General features: G+C 40.1%; 1 protein-coding gene across 12 annotated transcripts in view; it reads left to right on the plus strand.

The window, feature by feature from the left end:
- The window catches only part of ANKRD44 (ankyrin repeat domain 44), a 145,585-nt gene that overhangs the window by 66,188 nt on the left and 57,914 nt on the right, over window positions 1-21,483 (plus strand). For 6 of the 12 annotated variants that reach the window (XM_058188084.1, XM_058188071.1, XM_058188134.1 and 3 more), the window contains 5 exons: window positions 574-652; window positions 9,846-9,916; window positions 15,215-15,415; window positions 15,679-15,766; window positions 18,865-18,897. In XM_058188084.1, the coding sequence (XP_058044067.1) occupies window positions 574-652; window positions 9,846-9,916; window positions 15,215-15,415; window positions 15,679-15,766; window positions 18,865-18,897 (472 nt within the window). The remainder of the gene's footprint in view (window positions 1-573; window positions 653-9,845; window positions 9,917-15,214; window positions 15,416-15,678; window positions 15,767-18,864; window positions 18,898-21,483) is intronic. The other 6 variants (XM_058188118.1, XM_058188127.1, XM_058188100.1 and 3 more) reach the window with 2 other exon arrangements.

Raw genomic sequence — 21,483 nt, forward strand, 5'->3', positions numbered from 1 at the left:
ACTTTGCATAATCCATCGTTTATAAAATAATAAGGCAATTTCTGAAGGTCTTTCTTGTTCCTCAAGTCAGTACTGTAGGGGTAACAAATATCAGTACCACACATAGGGAAACTATCATTAAGATGCTGATTATTTGGTATGACTGCTAACGGAGCTGGAGGTAGAAAAAGGCAGCTGATGTAAGAAAAAGTGTGACACAGAAGTCTCCACCTGTCATTCTGTATTCTGCATTGATTTTCAAGAATAAGTAAGACCTAACCCTTCTTTTACCTTCAACTTAAGCTTACAGAAAGAGTCAGTTTCGTGTATTGATTAAGGCATCAGGCTAAACTTTGGGTGGGTGACTTCAGGCCACTCTCAGCCTAGGAAATCATTTCTTAAAAACCTTACCAAGAAAACTTCAGGAGCTAAATCAAATAGTTGCCAGGAGTCAACACTATCTCAAAGACACCTCCTCTCTCTTTAAAAAAGAAATGGTCTACACCACTTCAAAATTGTGATCTTAGCCTCATAGTTCATATGGCACAAGATCTGCAATGGCTTTTTAAAACCATTTTTTCCTCTCTTTTTTAGGACACAGAGAAGCGCACCCCGCTTCATGTTGCTGCTTTCTTGGGAGATGCAGAGATTATTGAGCTCCTTATCTTGTCTGGTATGTTTCTTTTGTGTGTGACAATTATGAATGCAAAATGACTGACATGCTCATAAAACGCTACAGAGTGAAATGCCTCATTTGGTAATGCTAACTAAGAGGTTTAATATATGTAATACCAGTACATCAGTTGCTACATCTGCCTCTTGCAGCTTGTACCCTCCATATATATTGAATTTCAACTTCCATGCCAGCTGGGATTTACTCAAGTTGAACATGTGAGGGCCACCAGGATAGGAAAGCCTGCAATATATGTCTGGGTTTGTAACTGCACAATGTTACTTTTTTTGCTGAAAGCATTCTAAATACTACTTTTTCCAGTGTTCGGTCTATAGCAACTTGGCACTGTCAAACGTTAAGCTTCTCTAAAATACTGCTTTGGCTCACAAAATGGTTTTTGTAGCTGATTACTTGTTAATGCCAGAGTGTTAGCCACATAACTTTAAAAAATGAACAGTAGTGCCATATTTTTTTTCATAACCCAACGTAAAAACTGGATATAGTGTTATGAAGGACTCAGGGGAAAGCTTATTTTATTTAATCACTTTGAAAAGTTGGCTATATTCTCTGTTGCTGGAATGCCTTGAAAAACTCTGTGGTTCGGAAAGCAGCTTTTTGCAATAATGTGTACTCTGGAGTTTGGACTACTGATTACACTATTTTGAGTTATTGTGGCTCTCTTAGGTGGGGTTTATGGAGTTGTTGCCAGCACATCTAGTGGGCACAAGGTTGCAATCACCTGGTACAAGACTAGTAATATGTGTCAGCCAAATACGTCTGATGGCATTTAATTCTTAATAAGTGACTATCTCCATCCAAATGTCACTAATTCTAAATCCTTTCTAGAAGTCCAGAATTTCATAACTACCTATGTCTAAAAAATAAGATAATTCCATTATTATGTAAAAATAATTTGTTTCTAATATACAAGTCTTGAGTGCTTCTGGTTTGTAATCAAAACAAGTCAGAAATAGGAAACACAAGGTTTTTAACAATACAAGAAAATGTTTCTTTAAAGTATTAGATAGGTCTAAATGGGCATTTTAATTCAGGCAACTGCCCTGAAAGGGCTAGAGCTAACTGTAGAGCTCCTGGAATAATGACGAAATAGTGGTGGTAGTGGTAGTGGTGGGAGACTGAGAAGAGAGACATTGAAAGGAGTGCACCGAACAGCACTTTTATTTTTATTTTTATTTTTTGCTGGAGCATTTTCTTAAAATTAGCACCACATGGGGCTTCCCTTGAAGATCATTCAAAAGCTGCAATATCATTGGCATTCCTTGGTATGCCCATGTAACACTTCTGCTTCACAAGTTGTGTAGATAGCAAGTTTATTTCCAACCAGGTGTGATTCAAGGTTCTGGTTATCTATGAAGCCCTACGTGGGCCTGGTTACTTTGCCTTCCATGGTATCTTCCAGGTTGATTAGATCTGGCATATTTGGCATGCTCTGGGTACTTTTGTTTAAACCATGCCATCTGACACACCTGCCATCTGGAACTAAGTTCCCCCGAGAACTGGATGGCCCCCACCTTTCAAGACTCGGCTTTTTGCTCATGCTTTTCCGGAACCCCTATTAGATTGTGTGGGATTGATTTTGCTCCTGTCTAATCTGCTGCCTTTTATTCCTTGTTTTTGATTATTATTACATTGTTTTATTCCTTTTAATGTTATCTTTTTGTGAATCTCTCAGAGTCATTGGGAATTGGATAGTATGCACCACAGTGGCGCAGTGATTAGAACGCAGTACTGCAGGCTACTTCTACTGACTGCAGTCTGCCTGCAATTTGGCAGTTCAAATCTCACCAGGCTCAAGGTTGATTAAGCCTTCCATCCTTCTGAGGTGGGTAAAATGAGGACCCAAATTGTTGGGGGCAATATGCTGACTCTTTAAACCGCTTAGAAAGCATTGTAAAGCACTGTAAAGTGGTATATAAGTCTAAGTGCTATTGCTATTATCCAAAGAAGGCAACTTTCTTACATAGAGAGCTCTACAGTTTAAAAATGTATATATTTGATCCTGGAGGCGTGTTGCTGATAATGTCATGGGGCTCAATTTGGAAGGTTAAGGGATGAAGAAAACCCCATTTTGCTCCTCAACCTTGGGAAAGGTTTCCCAACCAAATTGGGAAAGTCAGATATTGCTGAGATTAACCATGATCCATAAAGACATCTGAGAAAACAAAACACAGGTTGCTCATCCTTGCTTTATGTAGATGTAGCAACTATCCACTTCTTACTACTATACAGCATAGTATCACATGAGAAATCTTGGCTGGAATTTTAACATTTTGATGCATTTATTCAATACTTGCAGATTCCAAATTTGAAAGCATTTGTACCAAGGCTGATTGTAGAGACAGGTAGTTTGTGCAATGTCAGATTAATTATAGTTCTTCCAGATTTATTAAATATTTGTATTAGCTATCAAAACTCAAGTCATATGTTTTTAAGACAAAAAAAATTCTTTTTGGTATTTTAGAATGAAACTGGGCTTGTGAGCCTGTTCAGCGCTCTGTGTTTTTAAAAAGTTTGAATAAATAAAGGTTTTTTTATTTTACAATTAAAATAGTTGTATTAAAAACTTAATAACATTCTATCCGTTTTATAAAAAATGTATGGTCGTAACCTTTTCACTAATGAGCCTAGCTGCCTAATGTTATCCAAATGAGATAAAATAATGGGATAAAACAAATAAAATTAAGCAATGGAATAGAAAATCTATATAATTGGTGGAGCACCAAATGTTTTTGTTAAAATTATTTCTTTCCCATTATAAATAATTGATATGTGGCCAAGAGTTATCCTTCTTCAATTTAGAGCAGATACTCAAAACAGGAAACCAAACGCTAATTGTGAAATCTCACACATCTACTTAATAATACTTCATTGATTAGCTATTAGACAGCCCTTACAGTGAATGTACTTGTATTAGCAGAGCCCCAGAAATAGAAGACATAACACATATATTACAGTATTTGAATGTCAATTGTATAAGAAAGAGGTATCTGTTATCTGGACTGCATATTAGACAAATGACCTATTGGGATCATTATATTAAAACAAAATATTTCATATACGATCAGAGTGCAAAAATTACATATAACTTGGCTCTTTATTTGTCCAAAAGAGTATAGTTGAGAACTGTATAGGTGGATCTGATTGGGGTAAATTGTGACATGGAAATATGATTTGCATTTTCTTATGGCTTTTATTCCATTGTTAACATAGGATCTTATTACTGTGTGTTTTATGTTTTGTATTCTGATATGGCTTAATGGCTAATCAATATTGTATTACATTATTTCTGAGAAAAGATAAAAGATAAACTTAGGAAAAATATAGAGCACAAAGTTAAGAAAAAGAAACTTTTTAATAGTTGGTGCTAAGAAGAAAAGATAAAGAAAAAGCACAGTAGATAAGAGAAGAAAAAGAAAAATATTTAAAGAAGCGACTTCTGATCTTTTTTGCAGAAGTTACAAAAACATATTTATTGTCACTCTATCCTGTGAATGTTATATCACAGTCTAGGCTATTTCTTAAACTGAGAATTTCTGTCAGAAAAGTACAAAACTCAGGTCTGATGAGTCTGATTAGTGAAGCATAAAATGAGATGATTGAACATTTTCCCATGACTGGATCCCCATTGTTGTCTTCAAGTTACTTTGAAGAGGGGCCATAGTTCACTGGTTGCATGTTCACTCCTTAACATTAACTATTGAAAAGATGCTTGGGAGTGGATTAAATAAATTGTGACCGTACCTTAAGAGGCAGAAGGAAGAACTACAGCCAGTGCAACTGTCTGACAAGTGGTATCTCAGTCTACAGAATAAATGTGGGTGGAGAAAGTATCTCAGAAAGGACCTTCCCTAGTTTGGGGAAGAGTAAAAGTAAGATAGGGAAGAGGTGCTTTCAGCCTCTTTGGCCGAAGAACTTGTAGAAAAAATGCTTTGAAACGGTGCTGACGATCCCAGCTGAGTTGCCTGATCGCCAGAACCCTTTAAAAGCTTTTTTTTACAGCCTCTTCGGCTGAAGAGGTTTTAAAAAATATGCTTTGAAAATGTTCTGACAATCCCAGTTGAGCCGCGTGATCATCAGAGGCTTTTTTTTTTCTTTTAAAAGCATTTTTTCGGCCGAAGAAAAAATGTTTTTAAAAGTAAAAAAAAACCTCTGATGATCGCGCAGCTCAGTTGGGCATGCGGGGGAGGAAGGGGGGGGGCAGGGATTTTTGCTACCGGTTCTCCGAACCACCTGCCACCATCGCTACCAGATCGGGTGATCCAGTCTGAACCAGGAGCATTTCACCCCTGGCTTAGACTTATATACTGCTTCACAGTGCTTTACAGCCCTCTCTAACTGATTTACACAGTCAGCATATTGCCCCCAACAATTTGGGTGCTCATTTTACCCACCTCAGAAAGATGGAAGGCTGAATCAACCTTGAGCTGGTAGGGATTGAAGCCCTGGCAGTCAGCAGAATTAGCCCACAATATAGCATTCTAGCACCATGGCTCTTATGTTCATAAGTCAAGGATCACCTGTGGAAGAATCCACATTCCAGTTTTTCCTTTTACCCAGCTTTCCTCCCTGATGCATCTTTACCAAATTGATAAAATTGACCTTCCTCCCAAGATCGTGTGTAAGGATAGTGGAGATAATGAATGTGAACCCATTGGGATGCTTGAAATATGTTTTCTGGATGTCAAGCTTTGTTTTGTGCTTCAGTATTGGTGGAAACATTGGTGCAAACATTGGGATACTATATTTAAAGACCTATTTTAGAGAACTTTTCTTTCTAAAGTAGTGATTTAAGTTATCCTCAGAGGAAATGGGAGACATACAAATGAAATAAATAAAGTAACTGATTAATAAATACGTATATCAATAAATAAGTACACCTTCCTTTTTTGACCTGGCAGGACAAACCAACAGTGTTTTTGAGGTTTGGTCAATGCTGCCTTTTTGTGTTTGTGTGTGTTTTCTGGCTGCTTTCTTCCTGAAAAACTCTGAAGTGCCATTATTTATCAAGGACATCCCTGTTTGTACCCCTTTTGAGTAATACAAGTTTATGACTCATAAATTTCTTTGCTGTAGTGCCTCTCTCTATCAAACTAATGCATTTTCGTTTATTAAAAATAGGTCTACATTTTGGATGATGCTTCAGAAAGGATGGATTGGTTGAATACTGATCAGCATAAGCAGCAGACAGCAAAACTCCTCAAATCTTTTCTGATCATTTTTTTATATTTAAAGTAATGCAAGAAGGATTTATAACCTGTAGCAGTCTTGCTGGGGAGGCTAGACCCTGCAAAAAGAATTGGCCCATTGAATTTCCCTCAAGGCTCAGGAGAGACATTTGGTGAAATATGTTCATAGTTAGTCTTGTGGCACATGAACTGGTGCACCAGCAGTACAAATAAACATAGCATGTAATGAATAAAGCATATGTCCTTTGCATTGAGACATATCAGGAATGGGCCTCTGGGTTACCATTAAAGAGAAATTATTCAGAGTTAATTCAGAAGACCAGCAGCCAGATGTCTCAAAACAGCACGGTGAAACTGTAGCCAGCGTGACTGTTTATGTAGGTTGAAGCTGTCAGACTGAGATTGTGAGGCGGGGGATAAAAGGATTTTGGAAATCCTGCTTGGATTTATATACAACCAAATCACGGAACCCGTGTTTTCACATCAGGGATTTACAGTTCGATACCTGAATTATTTAGCATCAAAAGCCCCCCACAAAAAGTTGCCTGCTCTCTAAGGCTAGCAGCCATTTCTCTAATTTTTAAAACTGAAAACCATTTGGGCGAGACAGATATCTATCAGGAGCATGCTGCAAAGAGAGAAGGAGTACCCTTCTCCCCTTTCTGCCACCCTGACAAAAATAGCTCTTGCTTACATGAAATTAGTTTTGGCGTGAAGGAGACTTCCCCCACTCCCCCAATGTTAATTTATTTATGTATCTGATTAAATTTTTATACCATGAAGGGCCATGGTCTCATAGCGGTATAAATCTTCCCTCCATCTTTGCTGTGCCCCTGTAGAAATCACCCCGTCAGCACAGCTTTAAATTTAATAAAGAACCATGTTATGATATGATTATTAGCTACACAATTCAGAGCAGATTAGGTTGCTTGATTCTTGCTAGCTGTGGGCCAAAGGCGGCGTTCAGCAGCACAGCAAACTTCAAAGAGAAGCTTGGCTCTTTGAAGCTGCTAGAATGAATGTCTGAGCACATCTGCAGGACACTTAATATTGGTTAGGACTGTGTTAGATTTGTTAAAGGGTGAGCTGCATAGTGACAGTTCTACCCTGAGGTTCCAAAGAGTTACAAGTGCTCTGATTGGCGTGGTCCCTACTCCCCAATTCAGTACTGTGCTATCAAATACAGAATATCAGCCAGGTAATCAGGAAGGAGCACTTGGTTTATGGATTCATGCTCTTCTGTCAACCAACACTGTCTTGTCCCTAAGTGTGAGGTGCAGAAGCAGATCTCTTGAGAGTTGCTGGTTGAGATTTACGGAAGTTGTAACCTAAAATATGTTGCCTAATAGTGGTCCAGAGGAATTTTATGTAACAGAGCCATGTTCTTTGAGCCAGCAAGACAGTATAATGTCAGGGTGACATGATTTTAAAGTAAAAGGTAATTAATTTGAATGGCTCTTTTGCAGCAGTGGGAAAAGTTCCATTCTTAATCGGACCTTCTGAATAGTTGCTTTTAAAATACATTTAAAAACATCAATGAAATTGGATATGCAGATAACCTCTCTACGTTAGATAAACAGCACCTTGCAAATTTGCAAAGGTAGAGGATGTGGAAACCAGATCTGATTAACAAGGCCCCTACTATAGTTCTGTGGTGTGTTTAGAAATGTGTTTCATTTCCCAGGAAAATTTATACCTTATATTTTCAAATATTGCAGTCAAGCAATCGGTAAAAATGTGAATTCCCTTCTTTTTCTTTTTTTAAAAAAGGTATTATATCCAAACTATGTAAAGTATTGGGCTTATGGATGACAAAAAGATTTCTTCCATTTTCTGTTTAAATCTTATGAAACAACAATAGGACACTAGAAATAGAAAACACAACATTGGAAAAATAGCCTATTCACAGAATGGAAGGGATTTGGGGTGGAATGAAGAAAATAAGTAGTATTGATAAGGACCGTCTTTTGTTTAAAAAATAGAAAAATGAAGATTCTACTAATAGAATAGTGAAAAGTCACTTAGGGCAGTTATAAAAATTAAATGAATGAACGAACGAACGAATGTCCAGCTTATTTTAGGTTTTAGACAATGAATCCAATATAGCAATAAAATGCTGTCTCGGTGAAGCTATGATTGCTGGACCTTCCCCTGTTTCTCTGCTTTCTCATTTGCTCCAGGTATAGATTTTGAAGGCAGTTGGCCAGGACACATGAACTAAATTTTTGTATAATTTGTATGGATAGCCACAGAATATGTTGTGTCTGCGCCCCCCAAGTTGGGCCTCCTGCCAGAAAGTGACTTGGAGCTGGGCCTGCTGCCAGAAAGTGACTTGGAAAGGGAGTGGGAACGGCCGTCAGGACTTACCTCGGGAGCACCGGCTTCCCTGGCTCAGCTCCAGGAGCCAGAAGCAGGCCAGGTGGAAGAGATAACGAGACCTCCGTCCCCATACTTTCCCCCCCAGGCCACGCCTTCAGACCCAGCTGGTAGCAATCAGGCTTGGTTGGATCCTAGGTTTCGTAGGCAGGAGAGGAGGGAACAACAGAAGCAGGGGTGGGGCAGGCCTAGGAAGTGCTGAGTCATGGAGCCACACCCCACAGGATATAAAGGCAGTGAGCACTGCTGTGTCTCTTTGTAGCCAGCAAATCAACTGATTAACTAAGAGCTGAAGTGACTCACCAGCGTCGAGGGAGATATCAGAGAACTTGGCAGATGTTCGCTATTCTGCTGCCAGAGCTGATAGTGCCGGCTAATTAAGCCATCACTCGGATGGAGGCGAAGGAGGACAGAACAGAATAGGATATGTATGAGCAGCATCAGTATCAACAATGTAAATGATAGAACTGCCTGGTCTTTGACAGTGTTACAAGCAAACTGCTGATAACTTTCATAATTTTTTAGTAACTGGTTAAAGCATCAGGTTAGAAACTGTGTGACAGTGATTTAGTCCTGCCTTAGGGCCAGTCACTCAGCCCAACCCACCTCACAGTGTTGTTTTTGTGGGAAAAGTAAGAGGCGAAGGAAAGAGTATTAGGCATGATTATTTATAAAAATAATAAAGGCAATCAAACAATCAATAACTCTGATTACATTTCGATGCCTTTGATCATTTTCAAAATAGTATCCTTTGGATATTTCCATCCCTGGTCTCACTAGGTCTTTCCTACTGCTAGTTTTCTCTGTAGGAGGTTAGAAAGAAAGCCAGTCCTTTTTGCTTCTCTTTCCTGCTCAACTCCCCAGGATTATTTTGGGGGTCAGCAAGGTTACTTTGCCTTTGTTATCAGCCATCTTGAAACAAACGTCAAAAACTGGGCAGTGTCGTGTCCCACTCCTCCTCTGACGGCCGGGTCGGGGAAGTCTGTATCAAGCGTGGCTGCAAAGCCTCTGCAGCTTTGCCAAAGTCCTATCAGAGTCCTCAGGGCAGGCAGGAGACCAGGATGTGACTTCAGCAATCCAAGTTAGACTTTGCCTGACTCAGAGAATGCCAGAAAGCAGATCCTTTATATAGGCCATGGGGTGTGGCTCCATGACTCAGTACTTATCCAGGCCTGCCCCTCCCTTCCTTTTGCTGACGTCACCTCTCTATTCTCCGGAAGCGAGGATCTCTCCAGCCTCCAGCTGTTGGTAATCTTAGCTCATGACTGGCTTCACATTCTTCAGGCTCAGATGCTGTGAGGGAGGGGTCTAGTTGCTCCATTTGTCTGGGCATGGTGCCAGGACTGGGGGCTGGAGGCATGTCAGGCCATTCGTCTTGCTCGGCCTGTCCGGGCATGGTGCCAGGGCTGGGGGCTGGAGGCATGCCAGGACATTCTCCTGTACTATCAGCGTCCGGCAGGAGATAAGAGGGGCCTGGCTGCGGCGGGGGGAGCGAGCGAGGCACAACAGGCAGTATGGTCTGGAACATGTTCCATATTGCTTGCTGTTCTGGTTACCAAACCTCACTGTTGGGTGAGGTGGTATTTAAGAGCTGTCCATTTGATTTGCAGGAGCCCGTGTCAATGCCAAGGACAACATGTGGCTGACCCCTCTCCACCGAGCTGTTGCTTCAAGGAGTGAAGTGAGTAATACAGCCAATGCTTCAGCAATATGTGCTTCAGAAGTTTCAACTTTAAAACATGCACTACTGTTACTTGATCTCTTGTACACATATCCATAAAAGAACAATTCAATATAATTGTCTATGTAATTCCAAATTAGGTATCTTGAATAATGGGCTACTATGTATATATTTAATGTGTTTACTTAGTAGTCAGCTGGATCAGGGAATCAAAGCTGTGAAGTGGGCATATTTGTGGATGGGGGGGAGGAAGGAAAGGAGGAAGAGGATATATGCTGCATTGGAGGTTATATAGTGTAACATTCACCGTTATGTCTGTTGTGTCCTGTATTGTCAACTTATTCATGTGCCAGTAAGATGCAGCTCACTTGTATCCGTAAGGACCCAATAAACATTCTGTCTTCCTGTCAGTTTGAGACTTCCAAAGGGTTTATAAATAAAATTACAGCACAAACTTCTTTGCATTAACCATTTGGTGACTACATGAAAACGTTTTCCATTTTCCCAGAATTCTTTGTGGACCTGGTAATGATTGCATTGTATTCTTTGATGTGGTTATCATTTTTTGTCTATGACACAGATGAATAAATGCTGAGTTTAACCTTAAAAAAGGCTATCATGCAAAGCTTGTGTGGTTTAGATGCACATACCTGGTTTACTTAATAGATTTGTACCATGAAATATAACTCCATAGTCACTAATATAAAACATAAATATAGGAAACACAAACACTTACTTGAGAAGAGAAATAGAATTAAAAGTTGATATCAAACGCTGATTCAGAATTTTGCTTCTGGACAAGCCTGAACAGTAATAAACATTCACCAAGTTCTGTTGTTGCTAGCAAGGAAACTAACTGAAATCTATTTGAAAGTTTTAAAGTTTCCAGGGCCTTGAAGAGCATAAATGTCTTCAAGAAACAGAAACTGAGATTTTCTTTTTTGCATAATTATGAATCCAGTAATTATACTGGATCCCAGTCTTCACTTTGCCAAAACAACTGGAGAGAAGAGAACTTCCATTATTCTCCCTTTACTTTCTTTGTACATAGGGGCAAAGGCTAGTGGATAAGTTGCAAATAATTACCATTTAAAAAGTAGCAGGTCTAAGAGAAATGTTTGGCAATGTGATTACAAAGCAAACAGTATGGTTACCTGCATTGCAGTCAGTGGCAGAAAGAGAGATATTCTCTCTAAAAGCACCCTCAACTTTTATTTCTTAAAGCAGAACTATGTACTTTCAGCAGTGAAATTCAAATTTTTTTACTACCAGTTCTGTGGGTGTGGCTTGGTGGGCGTGGCAAGGGAAGGATATTGCAAAATCTCCATTCCTACCCCACTCTGGGGCCAGCCAGAGGTGGTATTTGCTGGTTCTCCAAACTACTCAAAATTTGTGCTACCGGTTCTCCAGAACCTGTCAGAACCTGCTGGATTTCACCCTGTGTTCTTTCCAAACTGGCTTAATGTTGTCAGGTTGCTGACCAATACTGTCTTGTTACCAGTGTTGAAATAAGATTGCCAGGACTACTTCAACTGAAATTAGGAAATGATCCACAATTTATTAATCTCTATTTTGATGCAAGGAAAAAAAACATGAACCAGGGACCTTTGCTTACGATTTATTTCCTGAGTTGTATTAGGAGTGCACAAGTTGTGCTGCAAAAAAAGGGAAATGGATCCAAACGATGCATTTGGTAAAGTTAGAGAGACTATAGAGAATGCTTTGTAGTTGTTTTAATCAATGGTAACATCATTTCCAACCATGTTTTATTAAAAGGCCTCAGTTTCCATGTGCGATAACTCACTTTATCAGATCAAAAAGGCATCTGATGGAGTGAGCTACCTTTCACAACAGCTTATGTTTTTTTTAAAAAAAATAAATAAAACTTGTTAACCAGTAAAATGTTATCAGATTCTGGATTTATAGAGAATGCTGAAACTTCAGCGATATTGCTTGGATTCTCTTGAGTGAACAATCCAGGAAAAACAGTTTTTTCTGTAACTCTCTCTCTCTGATGGAGGCATAGAAACTGATTTGAGGAAATATACAGGAAATAAAATGTTGGAGTCTCTAGGAATTAGCTTCTGTCTAGTTTCCTCTCATGCTGTTCTCAAAATGGAATAGAACCAGCATAGAGTACTGAAATCTCTTCCTACTGCTTTCAAGCCCCTGAAGCAACCAGTAAGCTCAGCAACAGTGTTGTTGCCACAGCACTGCAGGAGACCTCTCCACCATCCGCCATCGCTACCGGATCGTCGAACTACCGGCCACGATCGCTACTGATCATGCTATCCAGTCTGATCCGGTGGCATTTCACTCCTGCTCTCCACCCCCTTCTTTCCCCCTTCTTCTTTCACAGATGAAACAACTACAACTGCCTGCCATCTCTCCGCCATTGCTGTTGCTTCTAGGGTTTCTGGAAATGAGCCAGCTACTACCATCACCACCTTGTTGAGTTCTGTGCTTAAGACTTCAGGAAGGTGATCTGCCATGCCAGGAGCCATTCATTCCACTGTTCCCCCACAGGAAAACCACCAGACAGAGGGACAGAGGGACAGAGGGAATGTGGCAAAACATCCACATTCCACTGGCAACAGAAGAAATGACATCTCGGCCTTTGTTAATTGACCACTTTGTGAAGCTTGGGCTCAGAGCAAAACTTATTTTTAACATGCTGATTGATACATTTAAAATCCCTAATGATTTTAACTATAAATAGAATCAATCATTTATAATGTTCTTCACTTTAACTAGCAGACTTCTAAAGTCAGACTCTCTTTGAAGAAAGAACACTTTTGCTAAAAGCAATTTCATTTTAAAAATACTCAGGAAAAATACTCAGAAATGCCTTCCAACATCCTTGCAGAAAACATTCCTGCGCTTTCCTGTAACAGGAAAAGTTATGTGATGTGATGAGCCAGTGAAACATGGCATAACTTTACCTTTAATGGAATGTTCCCAAGAGATTAGGATACCTGCTTAGAACAGGACTATATTAAAGGGAGACAGCTGTGTGCCAGAAAGTAGTGTTGTGAAGGTTTGATTGTACACATTCTCCTCCCCTCCAATCATCTCTTATCAAAATATTGAAAACAATGTCCAATCCAATAAAACCTGTTTGACAAGTTTCCTTAGGTTTACTCTTTGCAAGTCAATTCTATCTTATCCTGTCTGGAGTTATTTTTTTAAATAGCTCAGTATGGTATTTTTTATACTTAATATCCTCTTTCTTTTTACTCACTGAAGACTTAATAAGTGAGAGAAATAACCAGGAGTAGCTAAATTTTCATTTATAGTGTGCTCCCATTCTAACCTGCCATTTTGTAGGGTGTTTTCATTTTCGAAAGTTGGGTCTACACAATCCATGCCAATGAATTGGATGTTGAGAAAGTCTTCTTTTTCAAAAGTTGCCAGCTTGGCTTTTCTCCAAAGATTGGTGGAATTGCTTTTGCAACTATCTGGGTCCTTGCCAAGCCTAAGGGGATGAATTCTTAGAATTTGTTTCTAAATCTGAGTACTCTTTGGCTGCTACAGTATTGGAGTTTCCCAGCTGTTGGCTTCTGGTAAAAGTCCACTGAAGGGGATTTCTAATAAACTATAAATCCTTGAAAAGAAAGGTGGATAGAAATTGCCACTCCTCAGTTCATATTAATGGCATAATTTAACATCTATTTCAAAAGAAAAACGATAAAGCTACGAGCTTGACATAGAAGGTCTTGACATAGAAGGACTTGTTTTACCTGCCAAACCTGTTGGTTTCTATTGAATATGTTTAGATGGTTTGTAATCAGTCTCAAATATAGTTGAACAGTTAAAAGTATTCACATACTTTTTGTTTGTTTGTTTTTGCAGCTCAGTTATATTTCTGTAGCTCGCATATATATGTATATGTAGATTGATCATCATTCTGCTTTAAGCATATAATGAGTCTGATGGGCCAATTCAAAGAACAATTGAGCCATACTGTTGGTATAAGTTCTGGAAGCTGCATGTTTTCCACTATAACCATTGTCAGTCATGCATTGTGGGCAGATGTCTGCAAGTCAAAAGTCTTCATGTAGCAGTCTTAGTCAGTGGGGAAACCACATAACTATATAGCCAGATAATGTCCATGTGAATGAAGTCATTGAGTACAGATAATTTTCCCAGGTAAAAGCTGAAAAGAATTTTCCACTCCTCCTTCTCTCCCTAATAGTTTAGTAAGATGCAAGTTTTTTCCAATTCCATTCCATTTCTTTGATGGCCACCTGTGAGAGGAGGTATACATATTGAGTTCTTGGCTTTCAAATCTTGGCTTGCTAGAATGAGAAAAAGCCAGAATTCCCCAGCTGCACATCACATTAAAACACACTAAGAAGAAATTATGCTGTGGTTTATTTAATCCTTTGCAATGGCAGCAGAAGCAAAGTTGGAGTGACTCAACTCATTCACACGAGGCCAGAATTCTTCAGAAGGCACTGTGAAACAGCTAACTACTATATAATCTAGATTAAACCAGTAAAAATGTACTTTTATTTTGCCATTTTTACCCCTTTACCCCCTTAAAAAGGATTTTAAATGACCCACAACTTTCCTCACTGCTTCTGCCTCTCACACTGCTGAGAAATATTGTCAATCAGTGTCCCCTTCAGCTGATCAATCATCAAGCAGCAAAGACTGTTCAGTCAATGCCTGATCGCCCCTTTTCTTTTTTATTTGCATGTTGTACAGTATATATTTGATTGGTAATTTCTCCCCAAAAATTGGAAAGTTATCTGGCCAAGTAGAGAGAGCTACAAAGCCACCAAGGCTTTGTCTGTTGGTACTTTTTAAAAAGTTAATAATAGCGCATCAGTCGGAAGCAATGACAGCTGATTCTCTGTGGGAGGAAGGAGCGGCTAGATTGAGCTAAAGAATTTGGAGGAAGGGTAAACAGAAGAATTCCCACCAGTGGAAAATTGACAAGTCCTCCAGAGCTGTCAGCCTAGCAAAAGAGAAACCATTTTAAGTGTGATTTCACTTAATGGGTGTAAATGGGTGCAGAGTACACATTTGAAAGTGTTTTCAGTTACTTAACAATCCAAATCTAAGCCTAGTGATAAGTAGGCTCCACTAGGTTGGATTTAATTTTGAATAAATATGGTTGAATATTTAGTCTGGGAATGATGGAGTTTGCAACCCTACATATCAGATTGGAGAAGTATGATTTACAGGAAATCGTATAGGAATATGAATTTATCTCAAAGTAGGATGTCGACCGTAGCATTCTATAGTTTCTAATAAATTCTTTCCTTGTGATTTAATTGTACAATCTTCTAGGAAGCCGTACAAGTATTGATTAAGCATTCAGCTGACGTCAATGCCAGAGACAAGAACTGGCAGACACCCCTACATGTTGCAGCTGCAAATAAAGCTGTGAAGTGTGCTGAAGTGATAATTCCACTTCTGAGTAGTGTCAATGTCTCCGACAGAGGAGGTCGAACAGCATTACACCATGCAGCTCTGAATGGCCACGTTGAAGTGAGTGCCTTGATAACATTGTTCTTTTACTTTGAAATCTGTCTGGTTTGGCAAAATCATTTCCTTTTTATGTGATGTGAGCTGAACACCAGACTCAGAATTGTTCTGCTAATTTGCATGCAATGGATTGGGTAAAATGAATAAATAATCAATCAATCAATAAAAGTAAATACATTTGTGAGGTAGAAATCAACATTAAGTAATTGTTACATAGTCTATAACTATTGACTGATGTACATTTGGGGGCTGTTTGCTTATTTTAGATGGTGAGTTTACTTTTGGCTAAAGGGGCAAATATTAATGCCTTCGACAAAAGGGACCGAAGAGCTTTACATTGGGCAGCATACAAGGGTAAGAGAGTTTGTTTTTTCTTGTTAGCAAAATGTCTGTAACATGATCGGCAATAACAGTCATAATAATTACAATACTCAAGTTCTTTCCTTAATTTAATAAGCCTATTTCTTGTAGTACTTTGAATTTCTTCTGTTGTTTGATATATTCTTCTAATGCTAATTAGAATTCTAATGTTTGATAATTTATTTCTGTTTGTATCTTAGGGTTAAATAAATCTCTTTAAAGGTTTATATCATATTTTGAGGAGAAAAAGTTAAATGACTTTATATTAAAAATATTTGTTCACTGTTCATTTGAATATTTTTAAAATATTTCAAACTAAAGTGGTTTTTCAACTTTTATATGGTTCAGAGTTCATGTAGTGATAAATGAAATATGCATCAGAGCCATTGCAGGTATCAGTGAAATGTTCTGTACAGACCTCAATATCTTCCTTCACAGAAAAATAGACTCAATCTTACCACTAAGGACAAACAGTATTAAATTTTACAAACTGATGCTCATGAAAAGAGATGATTGACACACAGTCTTCAAGCAGAAAGGACAATCAAAATGCATCAGTCACAATATGATACAGATATATAATTTATCCCCAAAAAGCAAAAAAGAAAGCAAAAATGACCCAAGACATTATATCTCGGTCAAGCTGATGTCGAAATATGTTATCAACAATTGGATTTTTTAAGAAGAACCCTCAAGGATACTAACTTTGAAAAAAAATCATGACTTTTTAAAACTACAGTCTGTTGAAATCACAAGTAGAAAAGGGATCCTATCTTTGAACTGAATCATATCTATAATTTATATCAGAGAGACCGTGTAATTTATTATGTATAGAACTTCATCTTATAAGATAGACTAAGGAAACTATTCTTTAGAAATGTTGCTTTCAATTAGCTATCTCTCTTGATCAGGAATCCATGTGTTTTGCTGAAAGACTCTTCTCCTTTGGTGACTTACAAAAGCGTTCTCTATATGTTAGCTGAAAGACAAAAATGTGTAAAACATATGGGAAAAGATCAAGGTCATTAGTATATGGAGCTCATTTTTTAGCTTTAACAAGCATATTCTGCTGTACAAAGAAGACTTTTGCTCTTAATTGATACTTTTCTTTGCAAAGCTTTGTAGACAAGTCTGCTGAAGATGGTTGGGGCAGTTTTTGAAGAAATTACTGATATAAGTTTGATCTTGTCATTACGCAGTAATGCTGGTTCAGGAACTGCAGTTTGCAGAAATGCAAGATGATTTATCTATAGAGGCAGACACTCTTAAAAATAAGTGTAGGTCCATTCTTCAAAAATTTCTTCCAGTATGTGTAATATTAAAATAATTTGTTTCCTCCTATACTTGTAAGTCGAATGTGTGTTTTTCTGCTTTAATTGTAATATTTAGTTCCTTTTAGTTCCCTGTAGCCTCCAACTTTCAACACCCCAGCCTGTCAATTTTTTTTTAAAATTCAAAATGAAAGTTTTTTTTCCATGGAGAATTCCAAATTCTTATTTGAAATCTGTTTGTAACTTTCCAAAATCAAAGTTTTAATTAGCCTTTTGCTGTTTATTAAAACAAATTCTTGAACCTGTATTTAAAGCTTATTTGGGTAAGGATTGAAGGAAACTCACCTGTTTTTTTCCAGATTTGCCAGTCAAGTGGTTCCTTATAGCTAAAGAGCAGTTGACAATCAATTTTTAAAAGTGATTAGCAAAGGAAGTATGAGAACCCAGTTTTAAAGTTGGCAACCATGGTTTGAGAAGGTGGCTATTCTCTTCTTTCCCAAATCTCTAAACCCACTGGAATTGCTTTCTTGCAAACTCCTTGCAAGGAACAGCTGTATTGAGCACTTGTCAGCAATTCCAAATCCTTTCCTTGTCCAGAAAGGAATTACAAAGAGCTGATCCATAAAACTTGGTGGCATTTTATTTTGCTGTGCTTCTTGGCTCCATTTTTAGTGGAGCTGTCTTCAGTTCACCATTTCTTCCCCAGAAATCCAAAACTCAGAACTCTCAGTCAACCCCATCTTTAAATATTGCTGTTTATAGGATATTTGAAAATGGGATTACTAACTAATCATAAGCATCACTAGAATTAACAGTTAAGGAATAGAAAAGATATTAACATTTATTTACTGTACTATGAAATTCATCAGAAGCCAATACAGTTCTAGGCCGCATAAACAGAGGGATAGAATCAAAACCACATGAAGTGTTAATGACACTTTATAATGCCACACTTGAAGTACTTCATCCATTTTTGATCACCACAATGTAAAAAAGATGCTGAGACTCTAGGAAGAGTACAGAGAAGAGCAACAAAGAAGATTAGGGGACTGGAGACTAAAACATATAAAGAATGGTTGCTGGAATCAGGTATGTCTAGTTTAATGAAAAGAAGGCCTAGGGGTGACATGATAGCAGTGTTCCAATATCTCAGGGGCTGCCACAAAGAAGAGGGAGTCAAGCTATTCTCCAAAGCACCTGAGGGTAGGCAAGAAGCAATGGGTGGAAACTAAGCAAGGAGAGAAGCAACCTAGAATTAAGGAGAAATTTCCTGACAGTTCAAACAATTAATCAGTGGAACAACTTGCCTCCAAAAGTTGTAAATACTCCAACACTGGAAGTTTTTAAAAAGAGATTGGATAATCATTTGTCTGAAATGGTATAGGGTTTCCTGCCTAAGCAGAGGGTTGGACTAGAAGACCTCCAAGGTCCCTTCCAACTCTGATATTCTATTCTATTCTAGAACAATTATCAATAAATTTTAATTGAATTGTTGATGAGTTTTAAATTTTGTAATTTTATGGGGTGTAACGTCATTTTAAATTTTCTGGCATATTTGAATCAGTTTTTTAAGGGTTGTTTTAATTATTGAGTATGTTTGTTTGTATTTTATTTGCCTGTTCACCACCCTGAGTCCTTCGGGAGAAGGGCGGTATACAAATTAAAACATTATTATTATTATTATTATTATTATTATTATTATTATTATTATTATTATTATTATTATTATTATTATTATATTAATGACTTTTTTTGTAATCTTTTCTTTCGCTGCCATGTACATGATGGTAATTTGATTGTTATGAAAACAATAATTCACAGCACAACAATTCAGCTATTTACTAGCAGAAAAAGGTGAACTAATTAATGTTTATATTTTAAAAAGTCTTTTCATAGGATCTTCCCTGTGAAAATGAAACACTCACAATTGGAGTAATTATGTTAGAAGAAGTGTAAAGAAAAAAATACAGTTTCTTAAAAACAGCTATTCATGTTCCTTTATCTTGTTGAGATGTGCCCTCCAGGTTTCCGAGCATTTCATCAGCCGAGGGCCCAAGGTAGGGGTGCGGGGGTGGCGGTTGTTATTAAGGAAGATCTAGAGCCGAGGGAGACCACTGTTCCTCAGATTGCCGGCTGTGAATCCCTCTATGTGCGGTGGGGCCATAGGAATCAGCTGGGCTTGGTGATCGCGTACCTGGCTCCTTGCTGCGTGACCACAGCCCTGCCTGAGCTGTTGGAGGTACTTGCCGCTGTGGCGGTTGAGACCCCCAGACTTATAGTCATGGGGGATTTCAACCTGCCATCAGTTGGCTTGTTATCAACGGCAGCTCGGGAGTTCCAGGCTTCCATGACGGCCTTGGACCTGATTCGAGTAAATGATGGCCCTACGCACATGGGGGGAGGCACGCTGGATCTGATTTATATCTCTGGACAGTGGTTAAATGATCTGGTGTTAGATGATTTAGTAACAGAACCAATGTCATGGTCGGATCATTTTCTCCTTCGCCTAGACTTCCGAACCGCCATTCACCATCGCAGGGAGACGGAACCTATACGTTGGTTCCGTCCCAGGCGCCTGATGGACCCTGAGAGGTTCCTGACGGAGCTTGGGCCATTCCCTGAGGATCTGGCCCACGGCACGACTGAGGAACTGGTCGTGGCCTGGGAACAGGCCGCGGCCGGGGCCTTGGACCGTGTCGCGCCTTTGCGGCCTCTGACCCGGCGCAGATCTCGCCCGGCCCCTTGGTTCTCCGACGGGCTGAGGGAGATGAAACGCCGGAGAAGACGCCTAGAGAGCACCTGGAGATCCAGTCGCTCCAAAGCTGATCGGACACTAGTTAGGTCCTATTCCAGGACCTACCTAGTGGCAATGAGGGAAACGAGGCGTTCTTACGCCTCCACCCTCATTGCGTCGGCAGATAACCGCCCGGCCGCCCTGTTTCGGGTGACCCGCTCTCTCCTACATCAGGAGGTGCGGGATGACCCTTTGCAGGGACGTGCCGAGGAGTTTAGTGGTTATCTATACGATAAAATCGCTCAGCTGAGGGACGGTCTGGACCGAATTTGGGATGATCCAAGCGAGGGAGAGGAGGCACGTCTTGTTGAGTCCATTTGGGATGAGTTTGACCCTGTGGCTCCCGAGGACGTGGACAGGTTGTTGGGGAGGCTTCATGCCACGACATGTTTACTGGACCCGTATCCTTCCTGGCTGGTACTGGCCACCCAGGAGGTGACACGAGGCTGGCTCCAGAGGATTATCAACGCTTTGTTGGAAGGGTTTTCCTGCCGCCTTGAAAGAGGCGGTGGTGAGACCCCTCCTTAAGAAGCCCTCCCTGGACCCAGCTATTTTGGGTAATTATCGTCCAGTCTCCAACCTTCGCTTTGTTGCGAAGGTTGTAGAGAGTGCTGTGGCATGACAGCTACCCCAATACCTGGATGAAGATGTCTATCTAGACCTGCTCCAGTCCGGCTTCCGACCGGATACAGCACGGAGACAGCTTTGGTCGCATTGGTGGATGATCTCTGGAGGGCCAGGGACAGGGTTATTCCTCTGCCCTGGTCCTATTAGACCTCTCAGCGGCGTTGATACCATCGACCATGGTATCCTGCTGCGCCGGTTGGGGGATTGGGAGTGGAGGCACCGATATCGGTGGTTCTCCTCCTATCTCTCCGACCGTCGCAGACGGTGTTGACAGGGGGCAGAGGTCGACCGCGAGGTGCCTCACTTGTGGGGTCCCTCAGGGGTCGATTCTCTCGCCCTGCTGTTCAACATCTACATGAAGCCGTTGGGTGAGATCATCAGTGGTTTCGGGTGAGATACCAGCAGTACGCTGATGACACCCAGCTGTATTTTCCACCCCGGCCACCCCAATGAAGTTGTTGAAGTGCTGTCCCGGTGTTTGGAAGCCGACGGGTCTGGATGGGGAGAAACAGGCTCAAGCTTAATCCCTCCAAGACGGAGTGGCTGTGGATGCCGGCACCCCGATTCAGTCAGCTGCAGCCGCAGCTGGCTGTTGGAGGCGAGTTACTGGCCCCAAAGGATAGGGTGCGCAACTTGGGTGTCCTCCTGGGTGATCGGCTGTCGCTTGAAGATCATTTGACGGCCGCTCCAGGAGGGCCTTCCACCAGGTTCACCTGGTTCGCAGTTGCGCCTTCCTTGATCGGGATGCCTTATGCACAGTCACTCATGCGCTCGTTACCTCTCGCTGATTATTGTAATGCTCTCTACATGGGGCTCCTTGAAGTGCACTCGAGGCTTCAGTTAGTCCAGAATGCAGCTGCGCTGGTGATAGAGGAGCTACCCGTAGCTCCCATGTAACACCACTCCTGCGCAGACTGCACTGGCTGCCTGTGGCCTTCGAGTGCACTTTAAGGTGTTGGTTACGACCTTTAAAGCGCCCATGGCTTAGGACCTGGGTACTTACGGGACCGCCTGCTGTT

The sequence above is a fragment of the Ahaetulla prasina genome, chromosome 1 (genome assembly GCF_028640845.1).
Source record: "Ahaetulla prasina isolate Xishuangbanna chromosome 1, ASM2864084v1, whole genome shotgun sequence".
Classification (NCBI taxonomy): Eukaryota; Metazoa; Chordata; class Lepidosauria; order Squamata; family Colubridae; genus Ahaetulla; species Ahaetulla prasina.